Here is an 18,075-nt window from a genome sequence, read left to right on the forward strand (position 1 = left end):
ACCACACTACTTCAATCTATCATCCACACGCAGGAGTTCATCCTCTTAATCCATCCATGATAATGGATGTCTTTGTTATCTGTCCGTTGAGCCTTAAAAGCCTGTCGTCAATTTCCCCGTCATTAGTACCCTAATCGTAAACTCCACCGTAAACCAAGGTATTAACATGTCTATTTGAATGTGGGATTTTAGGAACTCAGTGTCGACGTCGTCGATCTGTGGGGGATCGCATTCGCGATGGTGAGGTCGATTGGTATACTCGCAATCGGAGGCGTGATCTGTGTATTGTGATACGATTTGTGCTGTTCTTTCGCGGAGAGCATCCATCAATCGTAAGACGGATTGATTGTGCAAGTGATTGTCGAGCTGCTTTGGGAGCCATGGTGATGGAGGCGAGCACGAGCAATGGCAGCGTGAATGGGGAAGCCTCCTCTGCTGCTGCGTCTGCGGACCTGGAGGAGTAGGCACATCGGTTGTTCGACGACGGGTGCGAGTTTATACACAACGAGGCGTTCGAGGACGCTGCTGAATGTTTCAGCAAGGCTCTCAAGATTCGGTGAGTGTTAATCACGTGTTTTTTTTTTGTTTTGTTTTTTTTTTTTTTTTTTCAATTTTATTTGATTTCGACTTTGATGGTGAGGTTGCATGCTGGTTGCTGCTCCAGCTTGATAGTTGATAGCTTATGTTTTGGTTACGGTCGTAGGAGTTAAGTTGTGATTGACATCAATTTTATCATTGGACTTGCCAGTATGTAGCTGCATACTCTGTGCTTGAAATTTTGAAGTCGTGGCGGTTACTTATTTTGTAGGCGTAGTTGTGAACGATGGTGTTGAGTCGGTGTTTTGAAGAATCTCCAGAAGTCAAGGTTTTTTGCTTCATCTCGAAGAAGCTGGCGAGCTACATTGTATTTTAGCTGGTTTCTTTGTTGGAAGGGGTCCTGTATTGTTAATGGCTTTCTGCTCTCGCCACTGTAATGGTGTAGTAACCCAGACGTCTGAACTGTTGGGCTATGTTAATCAAGGTAGTTGGCATCCTATGCTCTAGTTGTAGCTGCGTAATTCGCATGGTGGTAGCACTTGGTGCATCTGCAGCAGATAGCACTGCGATCAGGGTTTGTGTTGTATAGGTATTAGAGGAGATGAGATTCTAGATGGTTACTCTGACTTCAGGTTCCCACCTGTAGACCGATTTGCAATACTGTTTGTAATGTAGCTAATTCCGCCTCTGTTCAATATGCCGACATTTCTTCTATTGTAACTTTTGTGTTTCTTGTGTATTATCCGGGAAGTATTTGGTTTTCCATACGAATTGCACTGCAGATCTAGCCTCGTCCTCGTGTGTAGCCAAAATGTCCGACCGAAAATGGTGCAACGACCTTCAAACACGATTTCCCTCACAAATTTCATGGTTGTGCTCCACGCGCTTGAATGCTGCAGTGTCCGGCTTTTTGGAGAGCTCGCGCCCGAGTGTGCTACAACCTACTATAAATATGGATGTGCTTTATTCGACAAACTTCAGGATGAGGCTGATCCCCTTGGCGAAACTGTGAATTCAAATGCTGCACACTCATCCTCTCATCCGGAAGGTTCTTCAAGCAAAGGTTTCTCCCTAAATGGCTTGCATTCCACTCCCATTGCGATGAGTGCACAGGGAATCCACGAAATCTACTAATTAGCATGTGTCATCTGACTTCGATTTTTCGTGCTATTCATGAATACAACGAGAATGAATATACAACTTCGCCACTTAAATCGCCGAAAGGAGGCAAGGGTTCGTATGAGGATTTTAGACAATTTTTTGTCATGCCGCGTTCGTAGCTTAAAAGTCCCGCCATTATCTGAGTATTTGTTGTCATATGTCTTCAAAAGTTTTCATATTCTTCACGAACACACGATTCAAATCTTCAGAGGACACACTTCTGCTCTTGTGACTCTCGAGGATAGATGTGTCAGTAGATATAGATCTGGTGCAGTAGATGTAGATCTGGAGCAGTTGTTCTTGTGAGCTTTAATTGAGTTTCAGTTGAGGGAATGATGCGTTAAGTCTTGTAGGTTGGTTTGTCCAGCATGCTGATGAAAATTCTATTTGCTTGTGCAGCTGCAGTTGAAGCATAGGTCACTGGAAAAGACCCTGAAGAAGAGGCCGGCGGAGATGTCGGTGAGGGAGACGAAGATGAGGCTATGGGCGAGGGTGAAGAAGGGAAGGAAGAGGAAGGAGACCTAGAGGATGCTTGGAAGATGCTGGAATTTGCTCGAGTTATCCATGAAAAGCAGGGCAGCTGTACTACTGAGACTGTTGACATCATAACCGAACTTGCAGACGTAAACTGCTTCAAAGGTCTGAAGTACCAGCTTTTATGACTTATTTTAGAATTTATATATGAACTTTCTGATCAACTTCGAGGCTGTTGTGTACATTGTGTGTTAACCAGTGAATTTGTTTATAGAGAGTACAGTGTAGATTGTGTTGCACATTTGAGCACAAGCAGCTCATTGTTTCTTCTTGCTAGTTGCATTTGTTGTGGGTTGAACTGTGTTGATCTAGGCTATTTGCATGCAGAAAATTACGAGTCATGTTGTGACGACTATGCCAAGGCGTTGGAAATGCTGAAGCAAATCGTGGAAGCAGATTCACGGATACTAGCTGAACTGTAATGCTGTATTCTTCACCTGATAACTGGAGCCTTATTGCTCAATTAGAAAAACTAGCCTCTCTTTTGAGGTCGATGTCTGGAGGATGCAGAGAAGGATGCTTGCCTTTTTGTTCATTGCTTTGCTATGATCTGCTTCTAGTGCGATACTCGTGTCTACTGCCTGATGTGTAGCCCTCATAAATTTTATTTGTATCTGTGCCTTGCAGGTACTTTAAGATTGCAATTGCTAAACAACTCGATTTAAAACCCAAGGAGGCACTTACGTACTGCAGTAACGCAGTCGCTGTATGTGAGTCTCGTTTGCTAAGACTTCAGCATGAACTAGCTAATTTACAAACCGAAGGGGTCGATGCACCAGGGTCCTCAGGAGCTCCCTTTTCTCTGGACAACAAGCAACCTGAACCTCCAATTAATAGAACGATGGAGGAAATCCATCATAGTTCAGACGATGTTGTACAAAATGATCAAGCGAATCCTGTGGAAGAAAAATCTGGAGCAGAGTCGAAAGCCACTGAGATCGAAGACATTAAGGAGTTACTGGTGGACCTCAAACATAAGGTGAACTAGTGCCACTCGTTCATCAAGTGTTACCTACACCTGTATTTACTATACATGATTTGTTTCTTCAATGCAAGTTTAACAATTTAGGTGGTCATTGTAACTGGTTGCAGGAACGAGAGTTAAAAGAAATGGCAGCAGCTCCTAGTTTAGTTGAGCAACTTCAAGCAGCGAATCCTGAAGCGGCAGCCAGTATGACGCAACTTTTCTCGATAGTCGCAGAGAGCCAAGCTAGTGGTTCTGGAGGATCACCATTTTCTGCTGTAGCGGATGGCATGGTGACGTCTAATGGGTTTGATCAGCCAAAACTTACTAATTTCACCTCTTCAACAGCTGTTGTGACCGATCTTGGGGTTGTCGGGAGGGGAATCGAGCGGGCAGACAGTGCAGTTGCTGAAACAAACGCCAACTGCAATCAACCGTCCAAAACGCGTTCATTCGACATGCTGATGAACGGGACTGGGAATGGTAAGACACAAGTTGGTTTCGGAGATAGCACTGTGAAATTGGTAGGTAACGGCACTAGTTGATGGTTGATACGGATATACAAATTTGATGTGATTTGAAGTTTTCTTTTTCAAGCGAAAATCCACCAATTCCCTGCATCGTCAGTGCATCAGCATCTTCAATCAGACAGACTGCTGACATAGAAAGTCCCACTGTTACCACCTGCTCCTGCCGTTGATTTTCAGCATCAATTTTGATAAGGGCTTGGATGAGTATGGTATCAGGTGGATAGAAATAGGAGTGGACCTTCGTCTCGATCTCTCTAATATATGCGTCACGCATAATTAAAAAGAAGATTACTGAGCGAAGCATTACTACCCAGCTCAATGTAATGCTTGTAGATGATATTTGGTACTTCCTGAGCTGTCTTGAATCGGAAGTTCCGAAAGTTGCTGGTTCGGTTTTGTTGTAATATGTCTTGTTTCGTTTTCGTTTTTGTTTTTGTTTTTGTTTTGTTTTGTTTTTTTTTTTTTTCATGGAGTCGTCATCTCCTAAACTCCCTGTCAAAATTTGTTTGTACAGCTGCTTCGGCTTCTTCTATCAGGTCAATAGTTGCCCTCCCGTATGTACGAATCTGCATAACACAATAGACAGTTAGTTATTACCGGCCCCAACTGCCATGATAGTCTACCATAAGCTCCCAATGTAGGCAGTCCGTCAAGCATCTGACAGCTACAATACAACCATTCCTAACTCATGACTAGCAGGAGAGTTTGAAGGGATGTTTGAAAAGCACGCGTGCAATTCAACTTTTGCAGGTAAACTACACCTTTCATGAAAAGAACTCGGACTGCACTGAGACATAATCAGCCGAAAAGGATTCAGTGCAGTTTGGAATGAAGACTCACCGTTATTGGACTGTGACGCGTTTCACTTCATGTGGAGTGCCGCTCTCAGTTTCAGGGTGAGATGCCATTGAATTCACCCGGGATTGGTCCTCTGCGTCGGGGACTCTGTTAACTGGCCGGTTAGCGTCTACCCCATCGGACTGCACAGTTTCGTCAGCCTCATTGGCATTACCATCGCCAATACTGGCGGATCCAGGTGCCGCATCTGCGAGTGCACTAGAATCCCGTCTTTCTAGTTGTGCGGCAGATGGGAGGTTCTCAGCTGAAGCGGCCCGAGGGTGCGTTGACAAGACGGGTAAATCTCTCAGGTACGATGGGATGAACTCCGCTGCGTCTGGATTCATCTTCTTCGTTCGAGTTGGTAACGGGGAAGAAATCTTACGAAGGGGGGGATGAGCTTCATCTACGAGAGCATTGGGAGGAAAAGGTGGCAGACGAAGTGGCACTACGCCGCCATGCATGACTCCCATATGGGGCAATGGGTCAATGTAGTATACTGGTGGAGCTGCTAAGGTTGCGTGGGTCACTTTGCAAATCGGGGTAACTGCTACTGTAGCGGGGACTGGAGGAGGCGGCACAGTGATTTGTGGGCGATGACCCGCTCCAGCTGGTGGACTTCTCCCATCCTTGAATGGGGTAACGGCGACAGCTCTGAGGGAGACACTGGTCGTGGAGGAACCATTCGAGTTGAATGGTGGTGCTGCAGCTGATAATCTCCTGGCCGCAGCAGCAGACGAATCATCATCACTTCTGGGGGATGCCATATCGACCGTCTCCGAAGTGACGTTCGTTGTGCCTTCAGAACCGCCGTCAGTAGAGTTTGTAGCGAGAACAGGCGTTTGTTCATCAATGGCTTCGGCTGTTCTGCACTCGGGACTTTCGTCTCCCATAGGCTTGTCTGTCGTCACACTGTCATTTAGCTCACACGAGCCTTGAGGAGGAATCTTCAATGATAGAGCAGGGACTGAAGGCTCAACGGTTTCAATAATCCGTTCCTTAGGCTCCACTTCCACCTCCACCTCTGCCGGTGTTGAGGTAGATGCAGCAGATAAGTTGGCCGTTTCAGAGACAGTGCGTTTGGTGTCCACGTCTTCTGCTGGAGTAGCCTCTACTGAAGAGGCCTCAATCGGGGCAGCTTCAACTTGAGCATCATCCACTGTCTTCATGGTTTCAGAAGAAACAGATGGAGCAACATTACCCTGATGCGAGGCATTTGTAACGGTTGATGCCTCCAACACTGAGCGTAATTGCAACATAGTTCCTGGAGAAGTCAGTGCAACCTCCTTGTAAGAAAAGGACCCTTTTCCAGGTACCCCCGTCTTCGAAAACTTAGTCGAGTGCTGGCGAACTGGTGCATGAGGTTGAGACACCATAGATTCCTGGTTCACGCTTTCTACTTCCTTTTTTTCATTATTTACTTCAGGTGTGGCAGGCACAGCGACTACCACAGGAACTGTCTTAGACGACGAAACAGGTTGAGCAGGACCTGCAAGCATTCTCCTCGAAGAACATTTACCGGAAACTCCTAAACCAGCTGCGTGTGGTTGCAAATTTTCGTTGCCATGATTGTTTCCCTTTGGACCGCCGCTTCTTCCACGGCTGTAGTCGCCACCACTTGCGTTACCCGAACCTTGAGATCTGTGATAACTAGGTGAACCCTTTCGGGTTGAATCTTGACTCAAATGCCCATGGATGGGTCTCCTCTTACTAGCTATGGATCTAGCTCTGTAGATGGCTTCCTGCCAGCCTTCTTCATCATCTGTGGAAGTTACTGATGGTTCCACTTGAAGAGCTACAGCCTCGCTGACTGGTGAAGAAGAAATCAGGGTCTGCTCAGGCTCCAATGCCACTCGCGACGATATAGTCTCCATCGTTTCCGCTGAAGGCTCAGTATCAACGACAGTTTCGGAATCATCTTCAATAGCACCTTCAGATGTGCTAGTTTGAGATGATGAAAACAGGCCTTGCGGGGCACCTAGGTCTTTACCCTGAAGCTGACGGTGTTTTAATAATCAGCACACAAATCATGAAATAGTGCCAACGTAAAAGAAAATATCTTTGATTCGAATCAAGCGATACAGTAAACTATGCTAGGACCAGGAAACATTTTCACCAAGATCATATTGACTTCAACCTCATTGTGAGGCACCAGAGGGACATCCACACAGATGTCTACGTTCTTCATAAATCAGACTCGAAAAGTTCATGCAATGCTCTTTCAGGCGGCATAAGAAGTACGTTTGGCCAGACCCTAGTGAGTGGAACAACAACCTACGTGAAATCTAGAAGAACTTGAGATTAGATGGTCAAAAATTAAGTGTGGTTAGACATGCCTTAGCTTTCCGCGCCTTTCGCTTGAGGGCTTCTTTGTCTTTCTGCTCAGCTTCATTGATGTACTCCAAAAGATCCGAAACACTATACAAACCACACACTAATTGTTACAACCGGCATGAGTATGAATGAGACACTGTAAGGACCCGACGTAGTTCTGGATTATTCACCAGATTCCTCAAAACGTTCACTTCTCTGCTCGATGTATCAGCTACTGTTATCTAATACAAGTTTAAAAGTCCGAAAGTTAAATCATAGCAAGTCTCGATGCTGACAACCTAACTGATACGGTTGTTTGGTGATAGCGAGAAAATGAAATAAATATGAGCATAGAAACTACCTAAGGTGGCCTTTGCTGGCAATTGAAGCGTCAGGTTTTGGCGTTCCCATCCGAGCAACTTCCTGTTGCTCCAGAGCTTTAGAATCAAAGTACTCCAGCCAGGCGGCTGCATCCTGAATAGTCCGAAAAACACACTAGATTAACAAAATATCAAAAAATATGTGACATGTAGACTGCCGTCGTGACATTCCATCATGGCACGCGCAGTTAAACCGCTTAGCCATTGTGGGTAATGAGCTAAAGGACACCATATTCCTGAATTGGAATTCTGTAACGAAGAACTAGACATCTAAGGGAAACAAAAATTTGTGTGGGAAGTCATGATACATTCGATTTTCAAATTTGAAAAGAGATAAGCAGATGAACCTGTGTTCGAAGATCGTCTGTACCAAGCTTAGCTTGTAAAATCTGTAAGGTGGTTTGTTCATGCTGGACACTGAGGGAGTACGCCTCCATCAGGGAAAGCGCAATTGCGATAGCGTGATAACTCGCAGCAGTCTGCAGAAAAAGTAATTTTGAAAATAATAATAATAATAATAATAAAATAAAAAACTGCAGCGATTACAGCTCTAATGGTTACACCGTCATTCACGACGTCACAGCTGGAAGTAATTAGTGTCCCAGCAGAATTGAGGGTCGGAATAAACCTGAATGTGGTCAGCTCCCAGAAGCCGCTGATTGCAGATCAGAGCCTCGTGTAAATACCTCAGAGCAACATGAATGTTTCCCAGGCCCTCTTCCATCATCGCGACGTTAATGTATGTTGCTGCAGTGTTTGGATGGGAAGGACCGCATATTAAATGTAGCAAGTACAGTGCTCTATTAACATACCTGCATCCCAACAACAACAAAAATTGAGCGGCAATACTTGCACACTGTTTCAACTTGACTCATTGCGGCACTACGCAGAACAATCTTATCAACACTGAACGATTTCAGAAACTTTAACTTTGTTTCCAGGACTTACTTCAGTGCCAATTCCGTATGTTGAAGGCGATAATAAAATACTGCCAGATCCCCATAACTCTTCATGGTATCTGGATGATCTAGACCAAGCTCTCGCTCATTAATGTCCAAGGCCTTTTGTTGATAGATTGTTGCCTGATTGAAGTCTCCTGTGTGATACAGCACTACTGCCAATAAGCTGTACGCACCTGCAGTCATTCGATGATAAGGTCCGCAAACAGCTACTAACTTCGCCAAGGCATTAGTACCATATGCCACTGCATCATCAAGTTTACCCTTGTCAAGCGCTGTCTTAGATGATTCCAGCAATGTTTTGCCGTCAGCAGAAGAGTAGGCAACCTGCTTGTACACTGGAACCATGCTTATAATGTCGGTTTTCCTAAATGGCGTTGAGGTATCGAAAGCGTAGTCACGGGGGGCGACTTCGATACCCACTTTGTGACATAATCCTCGAAGAACAGCATACTTCCGAATCTCTGCAAATTCCTTTCTTTTGTCGAGTTTCCAACCAAAGCGCTTGTTGACAAATGTCTTAACCCACTGATAAACGGCAGTATTTTCTTCCTCCATCGCTGTCCCAAGCATTAAATTTAGAGCTTCAGCTATATTTGCTGCCAAATCAGATGTCGATTTCGTTGCAGCTACTAGAGCCTGCAGTAGATGCTTGTATGCACGAACCACCATTTCATGCACGCAGAGAGCTTGCACATGAGGCAACTTAACAGCTAGATCCGCCTGCAACGTCGAGCATAACTTCCATTCAATCAATTATGTTCCATTGACCGAGATAGGTTGTTTGATGGCTCTAATTAGTCTTTACAGTGAGACGAACTTGAGTCAAATACAACGACCTAGAGATAAACGACCCAAATGTAATGTAGCCACGCAATCTTGTGTGTTGAAATGCTTACCACTCTCCCCAAGGAACGCATCTGTAGACCCCGAGTGTGCATGAAATCTGTAAGAGTACGTCCATCCACTGGTGAGAGCTCAAGGGATCCAAAGTCTGCCACCTGTTACAAAAATAGCGACCATGGTTGCGGTGGTCAAAATGAGCTCCAGATTATTGCTGTGCAAAGTCACAGCTATGCTGAGTGCTAAGTGGACTCTCAAATCACCTCCGTACATTAATGGTATCAATCAGTCTCGACATACGTATTCCTTAATCCACATGAACTTACCAACTTCGGAAGTGCTACGTCTTCATAGTAGTGTCGCGCTCCGTCCATTAGCTCTTCCAGTGACTGTTAAGTAAAGTCTGAAGGAATTAGAGATAAATAATTTATGAGGAAACGCGGAAGCGCGACGCTGGAAAGCAATGTAGTGTTGACATCCAACAAAAACAGAAGTCTCCACAAACTGCGTACCTTGCACTGAAGTAACGATGCGGACTCGTTCAGACGAGCAAGGGTACAAGAAGATAAATGTCTCATCAACTCTGCTGGTACTGCAAGCTCAGGCGCAGCATTTCCAGCTCCCTGCATACACTCCTCTGCACTTTGACTTTTCTCAGATGCGGCACTACTGGACTTGACAGCAGCCTTATTACCACCTTCACTACTATCCTTCGCAGCCAATTCTTTTTTCTCCTTCAAAGCAGCTGCCTCAGTCTGAAGGTGTTGAACCCAGCACGCACCAAGCTCCCATCGCAGGAATGCAGGACGTCTCCCTTCTTCGTCCTCCAGGGATTTCGTGCTCTCCTGGAGTATTGAAGAAAGAAGCTCTTGGGCAATGCGAACCTGGTCGACGTCTGCAGCCGGACGTGCATTACCTTTCTGCTTGCTGTGCAACAGCGTACGGAGACTTCACAACACAAAATTTGGAATGATCAGTAACGTTTCCAATCCTTTTCCAATCCAATTATTTGTAATACACAACTCGTGATACTACTGCAGTTAACCTTACATTCTTTCATTGATATTCTTTCATTAATCAGTGAGTTCACGTCATCTAGAGGCTGAAAAGCTTAGAGCGTCACCTGTTAACGTTCAAGGCATTCGCCCCACCATCAGGCTGTTCATCAATAATTACCTCAGTGGGAGCATTCTGTCCATCTTCCAGAACAGGACCAGCAGCTTCAGCTACAACAATGTATCCCCTGTGACGGACAAATACTTGGCCCAAGGATGCAGTGTCCTGAAAACCAACGGAATCAGAGGATTCATTAGTCCTACATTCAATAACATCCATTATTCAGGCATAATCCAAAATGGCCCAAGATTCTCCGAAATTCTAGCATGGATACTCCCTGACGAACTCAGGGAAAATTATTCGCACGGAGGAAGCATTACATGTATACTCGTGCTCTCATTAGCTGTAATACCCTTCACCAGGTTCCTCATTGCGAGACCCGTCTCCTGCAAACCCTGGAATTGACCGGCTCGAATTGTTGACTCAACCTTCTTACTTGCATCTGAGATGTCTCTTCGTACTGAAAACTTAATGTTCTCTCTTTCTTCTAAAAGCACTTCACTTTGCACGCCCACGTCCTGGTACTGTTGGACAATATTGGTCGCCTGCAATGAGCATCCGAATTTGGGTCTGAGAATTGAGTCAGGCAAGGAGAGAGTTTAATGGGTGATGGTGAAGCTAGTAGGATTGAAATGTACCTCAGCTATGGCGCGATCCACGAAGACACTATGCAGAAGAAATGTCTTCCGATCTCGACTCTCACGCTCCTCCGCTGTTGCACATGGCATGGTGGCGAGGGTAGCAAAATCTTGTGCCCAATTACGAGTGGAACCAGGGTCGTCCTTCCCTTTACCTCCTCCATTGCCACCCCACGCAGAGTCTTCTGTGGGAAGTGAAGGGAATTCTGCAGGGGCATTGGCTACGACTGGGGGAACTACCCATGTATTGGAGCGAAAACCATGTGGAAGATTTCCAAACTGCAAATCAAGGTTGAGAAGTTATAGCATGTCCTTTGTAGCATATTCGAGCGAGCAAAAATCCACTGCCAGAATCCTAACAAAATTCTACAGACAAATATTACGGTGTACCTTGTTGCGCTCCAGAAGTGCTTTCATCAGATTGTCGTAAGCCTGCACAGAGCGGTCATAGAATTCTGTAAGGAATCAATGAAGGTCAAAGCTTTAGATATTAGAGGGTGACTGTCAAAAGACTTTAAAAGTTAGTGAAAATTATTATTATGTGTATGTAATCACCTTCCCGAACGCTCTGCTAAGTCTCCGGAGCAGTGCTACCAAGGAGTGTTCCTCATAAAGCTGCTTAGTACAACTGGAGAAACCCTTCTCGTTCACTGTTACAGTTACAAGCTTTCCATTGCAAAGTCTCACGTCGAGGACAAGTAAATTACTTCCGATTTTAGTTTCCGACAGGCTTCTTGACGATCGCCTAATAACTGCAGTCGTAAAACAGTGATAAGTCCGATGACATTAACCTTTAAAAGAACTATTCCAGCACTGGTAAGCACCAATGCATCAATCCGAACCCCCGGAAAATAAAAATCCGAGCCGGAAGGACAATAGCTCGCAAGTATCCGCAAGAAGCTCCTAGAAGCATCAGACAGATCTGAGGTCACTCACATTGGACAGGGGCCGTAACGTGAGAAAAGGAGAAAAACTCGAAGAATTGTGCGAGCTTCGAAGGGGGACACATCCCAGCAATGTCACCCTTCTCTGTCGCCTCTTTGGCAGCCGCCATAGCAGCCATAGCCTCAGGCTTCCCTCTGAACGTAGTCTTTTCCGCACCCACCCTCTCAGAAGTAACATTTTCATCTACCTTAGTTAAGACTCGATTAGAGACCTTTCCGGTCTCCAAGCTGCCCTCTTGAGCAGTGGTTCCATCTGCTTCTGCATTAGCGGTACTGTCATCCTGTCCATTTAACCCATCCTTGGATTGTGTTTGATTATTCTTCAGTTTAGCTTGAGGCGAGGGGCCAAAGAAGTGCGTGCATGCAACAATGTCTAGAAATCTCCTTACGTGAGCGATAGCCGAATCTGAGGTATAATCCTCTGCACAGTGAAAGGAGCAATGCATGTAATGAAGAGCCCTTTGCATCCGCGACTACTGTATCCAGATAGTAACCTGTTAGCTAGAAGTGATTCATTTGAAGATGCTTGTACGCGGCAACCTTGAGTATGAAAGTTCAAGAACTGCACAAAAGTATGAAGTTTTATAGTCGAGATCTATACATGCATCTTACGTATGAAGTATTGACCCAAGAGAACGAAGTCACAGTTACCTTCTACAAGGGTGAGGACACAAGGCTTCAATGCAGTAACTTCGAATGTGTCACGCAATTTATTTCCTCGGACCTGCGCAAGCACAGTGGAGATTATTTTCACATGAGAGATAGTCACAATCATTGAAATGATATTAAAATAGAGTGCATTTTATTGAACCTGCATGGAAACCTCCAAGTTTCAATGATATGCTAACACTTTCTTGTTACTTATTTGTTTGTTTATGTTTTTAGACAGTCCATTCTGCTTTACTTCCACTCCCGTTTATGCGTGCTAATCTGGAAACAGTACTGCATAACTTAATGTTAAGTTCCAGAATTAGTGGGTACGATCGCGAATACAGACTTTGTGCGTGGAAGTCTGACTATCAATACGACTGATATAACGAGCCGTCGCCTGAGTAAGCTAATTTGTAAATTGTTGATGAGATTCAAATTGATGTGCTTGCCTCGTGCGAGAATGAGTAATTCGTAACGTGGCAAGTTTCAACATTCACAGCGAGCAGCCTTCGCACATCGAGAAGACGATCCGTAGTGATTGCCTGCGTAGAAACTCACACCGCGTTATTCGCTTTAAGCCACTGCCTTAGTCTTCTCTAGACTCTAAATTCTTCCGATACAATTATACCGTAAATACATTAACATCGGGGACGCAGATAACACAAGAACTTGCATGAGCGAATATACCAGGTGATCAACTCACCTTCAGTGTGATTTGATTCTCGTCGGGAAGAACTACCTGGAGGTCCAACACAGCTGGGAGAACTGCAGAGATGAACCGCAACAACTCGGTCAATCACAAACCGCAACGAAATGACTCTTGACTCCACAGTGGTCCCGCGGCTCTATCCTCTGACCTACAAACTCCAATTCTTACACAAACTATTTCCTCATCATCTCCGACTTATCTATTCAGCAGTGACAGAATTCCCAGAAGGTAGCGATTTCCTGATTGACAACTGCATGTCCCAAAAGCTGGACGGAACAAAAGGACACGAGGGCATGAAGCTGGAAGCAAAATCAATTCTCACTTTTTTCCTCCCTCTTCTTCTTCTCGCCCTTGATCTTCCCGACCTTGGCTTTGCCGGCCCTAGGAGCCATTTTACTTGCGCCGAGGACTCAATGAAGATTGCCAAGTGCCACTGCGGCGACAGTGCTCAATTTTCACTTGGGAAAAACCTCGCTTAAACCTCACAACGCTTCTTTCGCCTCGGGGTAGACGAGGACAGTCACAAGTGGTGACCAATTCCCTGAAAGACGAAACAAAACAAAAAACAAAAAAATAAAATAAAGGGCTAGCTCCCTCACACCCAACTCAAGTCAACCAAATGACCCCCACAACGCGATGACAACTATCTCCAGTCAAATACCTCTCTCAGTGAATCCAAAATTCTTCCCTGAGTCCAAACACCTGCAACCCACATACTCTCGCCACAAACAATCAACTCCCAGAATTTCACGGCCTCTCCACCGGTGTCTGTTTCAGACTTCCCTCACTCTCCCCCGGGCCATAACAGCAGCTGAAACACCATTCAAAATTTCCACTACACACCAGCGGCCTCCCGAATAAATTTTTTCATAAAAAAATCATCCCTGTTGCTGCATCCACAATAGCTTATCAAATACCCCTTCAGGTCTCCGGAGGCATCTGCGGATTGGGGTGCTCGGATGGATAAAGATGTCGTTCAACGAGACTCATCTCGGCTCAATCCACCTCTCCCCGAATGAAAAAACCATGATCAGGCAGGCCCCTACCCAAGCACCTGAGGGCTACATTCGCCGCGCTGCTGCCGTGCAAGATAGCCTGCGTGGGATGCACGTTGCGGATGATTCCAGAGCTCCCATCATTCCGAATCCTTGCACTACCCCCTTCACAAGGGACACCGCGCACCCTCATGTATGTCCTGTGAAGATTGTATGACAGCAGCAGCAGGAGACGCAATTAAGAGGCCCCTCCGACCAACCGACGTCGCCAAGCCTCTATCCGCTCCTTGTGGTGAGGACCTTAGGTTCATGGTAGGGCGGTGGGGGGGGGGGGGGGGCTCTTCACAGCAGCCGGATAAGGGGCAGTTGAAATCGACATCCCCCCGATCCATTACGTGGCCGCCTCTCATCTGCGCGGTGGATGACCTAATTTGCCCCTCGTCGACCATTCTCTTCGCTGCCGTGACCAGTTCCGTTTCTGGGTGCTTCGCAACACTTGGCGTGACGGCATTGCCATGTATTACTATTCGAATCCCCCCACTTACTCAGTGGACTGTGATTCTCCCCCCTCCACCTCGTACACGCAACGAGCGGCTGCTTTTAGCTCCTTTTTTTGTATCGTCGCTTCTGTCGCGACCGTCTGTTTGATCCTTACTGCTTGCTGATGCATATCTTCCAATCCCTTGCGTTTTCCTGCTTCTGTGCCGTGTCAGCTCTAGCCATCTACGCTTCCAGCTCTTGCCTTCGGAACTTATGGTTTGGACTCCGCGGTTCCAGCCATGGCTGCAGCTGCAGCCTGCGCTTTTGCCTTCGTGCGTGGGGACCGGCTGTGGTGTGAACCTTCCTTGGACTTTCCTCCCTTACTCCTCGTGGGGTTCGATCCCTCGTCGCCCAGGGGTGCATATTCTTTGAAAGATTCCTTCGCCTTATCCTCTCTCTTGATTTGGTTAGAATTTGTAACTTTTTGTGATTTGATTCAAATATAAACAATATCTGAAACTCATAACAACGTGACAAATATGTCTTAGCGTGCATACCAGTGAGTGGGAGAGACACTCTCTAATGAATGCAGTCTGAATTGAGTTCTGATTTTATTCCAATTTGTTTTTGAAACCAATGATGTTTTAATGTTTTTACTTTTTTTGCATCAGTTCAAAATCGACGTCTGTATTTATATCTATACAAGGGTATTGATTTTACCAAATCTGATTAGATACTTAACTAGTTAAAGCTTTCGAAGTATCAAAAAACAGTAACTTAAACTGGAATTGATATCAATAATTTAGAACTCTATTAACATTAGGTTTTAAAGCAACTAATACATGCCTTTTAATTTATTTACGTAACTTTAAAATTGTAAATTCTATGGAGAATTTTGACATCAATATTATTCTTTTTGACTCAGGGAATTTTTTTCTTAATAAAATGATAAATTGATGTATTAAAATAGTTAATGATGTACTACACAATATTATGTAGATACAATTCACTAACAAATCAACATTTAGTAACTAAAATTACAAAATAAAATAAAAAAAATTCAGAAACTAAATATATCAAGTTTATATTGTATCTCTCTCTCTCTCTCTCTCTCTATATATATATATATATATATATATATTGAAATATTTGATTCAATAGACCAAATTATTTTATAATTTTAAAATATTATTCTAAAGTTCTAAAAATAAAATAACTAAATCTATAAGAAAAAAACATAAGTTATATATAATTAAAAACATATATGTAACAATACTTCAAAATAATTTTTATTATATAATTATAGTTATAATTATGTAAAAACCAAGTTGTTTTTTATGCTAAGATTTGAAATATTTAGTTGTTAATATTAAATTTTATAATTCAAAATTTTTAATATAATAATAATTTATATCTCTTAAAAAAATACTCAAGAAATAAATAGCCAAGACAAAACATCATTCTTATTTGCTACATGCATCTTTCTATGTTTTTAGCAAAAAAATTGATCAAAATAGTAGCTTGAAACATCTGAGAGCAATAAAGACACATTGTATACAACATCATGACTGAAGTTGTTTTTAATAAATTCCAATTCAATGTTTGCTCATAACACCTTAGAAGTTGTTCATAAAATCCAAGAAGGTGCCAAATTACAACCGATTTGTGTAGAGAATTCACATTGTTGCAACATAATGCACAAGGTGGAGAAAAAGGATGTTGGGTCGACTTTGCATTGAGGGCTGTGTAATAGAATTGTGAGTGTCTACCAAAATATACCTTGAGATATGATCTTCTAAGTTTATGAATTTTCTTCTCAAGTACTTCTAATTAGCCTCATTTTTTTATTTTTTTATTTTTTATGTTATTCTTGATATAATTAACAATTATACTTTTATAAAATAATTGTATTCCAAGTGTATATATTTATCTTGTAGAAATTTCTAGCATTTTGTCTTTTCTTTTTTAGAAAATTTTCACATTTCTATGAATGTGAAATTTTTGTGATATTTGCAATGTGATGTCAAGTAAGGACGATTTCTATGAAAAATTATTAGTAGATTTGTTTAAAATATAATAAAAAATTAGCCAATTTATTTGTAAAAATTAGAAATGATGTAATTGTAAAATATTCTTGTCTTCAATTAGTAAAATTGGCTAACAATTTGTATGTTTATTAATTCAAACACTAATTTTTACATTATTTTTTATTGAATATGATCACTAATTTTTTACTTCCTTAAAAATTGATGTATTTTGGTCGTGGTATGGCATATTTGTGTTTTAGATATATAAATGTGTAAAGGACTTAGATAGTATAACTCGATCAAGTGAGTGTAGTTGATGGCACAAACTCTTGTTTTATCTTTTTGCCAAAAATAATTATTTTTTTCATAATTTTTTATTAGTTTTAAAAATATATTTTGATATGTGTCATAAGTAATATAGAAGTAACTCCTACATATCATTAGAAGTTTTGTTAAATAAATTGTCAAAATTGGCATAAGGGACAAGGATCTAAGTATGTGGATAGACTCTCATTTGATTTAATTAAAGGTGATATTCTCATAGTCTTTGGCCAGTACATGTTTTCTTCCAATCTATATTGTTGCTCACTTTAGAATAATATGATTTAGTGAGGTGAAGTTTGGATAATATGGAGTTTCAACAAAGATTAACTTTGAGATTGAAATCTTACTTTCATATTATTAAGTCAAGCCACTACTCTTATTCTAATAAGACATTGTATTTTTAATTGAGTAAATCATGAAATTTTGAATTATATGATGAAGAGTCATATATATTTCTTTCATCAAGATTCTTTCATATAGAGAAAATCAATAAAATGATCCTTTATTAGTTTTGATAAGAATAGAAGATGTTGGGTTAAGATGCAATAAATATATGTATGTAGATAAATACACTCAATAGATGCAAGTGATCGGTTGGAGGCTAAAAAGTATAGTTATGTTTTGAAATCATAACATGTATTCTTTTATACATATTTTAAAGTTAAATTTCTTCTACATGTGACTAATTTAAATTTCAACAAATTTTTACAAAAAATTATCAATAATGAGATAAATACCTTTATGTCCAAATATAATTTGTACTTTTCTTTTACCTCACAAACTCTATCTATGCAAATAGAGGCTATGAATTGCATTGAAGAAAGTAATCAATATTAAAAAATAACAAAATTTAAACAAAACAATGATGCAATTAAGTGAGAGCATTCTTTAAACATGAATCATGATTTTAAAATTATATTTTAAATTCATCTTTAATTAATATTTTTAGGAATATTACAATATTTTATTTATTTTCTTATAGCAAATGAAAAAAAACATGGTGTATTGAATATTGTAGAAAGTTTCAAAAAATTTCATACAATGTTATATACTATGAAGTAAATTTCAAAGATCTCTTGATTTAGTTTGGTTTCACATATCTTTGTACTTCTACAATAGTTGAAGATGAATTA

General features: G+C 42.2%; 1 protein-coding gene and 1 non-coding gene across 6 annotated transcripts; one reads left to right on the forward strand and one right to left on the reverse strand.

Annotated features, from left to right (window-relative positions):
* The first annotated feature begins 237 nt into the window (after positions 1–237).
* LOC112285889 (uncharacterized) lies at positions 238–4,012 on the forward strand. Its single transcript, XR_016504627.1, has 8 exons — positions 238–282; positions 465–556; positions 1,437–1,600; positions 1,944–1,966; positions 2,115–2,337; positions 2,371–2,650; positions 2,860–3,211; positions 3,325–4,012. It is a non-coding gene; the product is annotated as an uncharacterized LOC112285889 (transcript).
* Positions 2,638–14,315, reverse strand: LOC112285887 (protein REDUCED CHLOROPLAST COVERAGE 2). 5 transcript variants are annotated; one of them, XM_090252513.1, is made up of 21 exons: positions 14,163–14,315; positions 13,439–13,657; positions 13,111–13,172; positions 12,857–12,949; positions 12,408–12,480; positions 11,749–12,177; positions 11,368–11,564; positions 11,203–11,244; positions 10,813–11,091; positions 10,495–10,719; positions 10,182–10,339; positions 9,571–10,006; positions 9,385–9,447; positions 9,115–9,216; positions 8,205–8,938; positions 7,885–8,068; positions 7,604–7,735; positions 7,238–7,350; positions 6,900–6,981; positions 4,567–6,554; positions 2,638–4,292 (listed from the first exon to the last, which is right to left on the reverse strand). In XM_090252513.1, exons 2-20 carry the CDS (start codon positions 13,506–13,508, stop codon positions 4,569–4,571), a joined length of 5,460 nt encoding a protein of 1,819 aa, XP_090108639.1. In that variant the 5' UTR covers positions 13,509–13,657; positions 14,163–14,315; the 3' UTR covers positions 2,638–4,292; positions 4,567–4,568. The 5 variants fall into 5 exon arrangements, with proteins under 5 accessions (XP_090108639.1, XP_090108638.1, XP_090108637.1 ...); XM_090252512.1 differs by having other exon boundaries at positions 4,567–6,560; positions 14,163–14,302; XM_090252511.1 differs by having other exon boundaries at positions 4,567–6,560; positions 13,778–14,258.
* Between the last annotated feature and the right edge of the window lie 3,760 nt (positions 14,316–18,075).

The sequence above is a fragment of the Physcomitrium patens genome, chromosome 8 (genome assembly GCF_059467195.1).
Source record: "Physcomitrium patens ecotype Gransden chromosome 8, ASM5946719v1, whole genome shotgun sequence".
NCBI classification, from domain to species: domain Eukaryota; kingdom Viridiplantae; phylum Streptophyta; class Bryopsida; order Funariales; family Funariaceae; genus Physcomitrium; species Physcomitrium patens.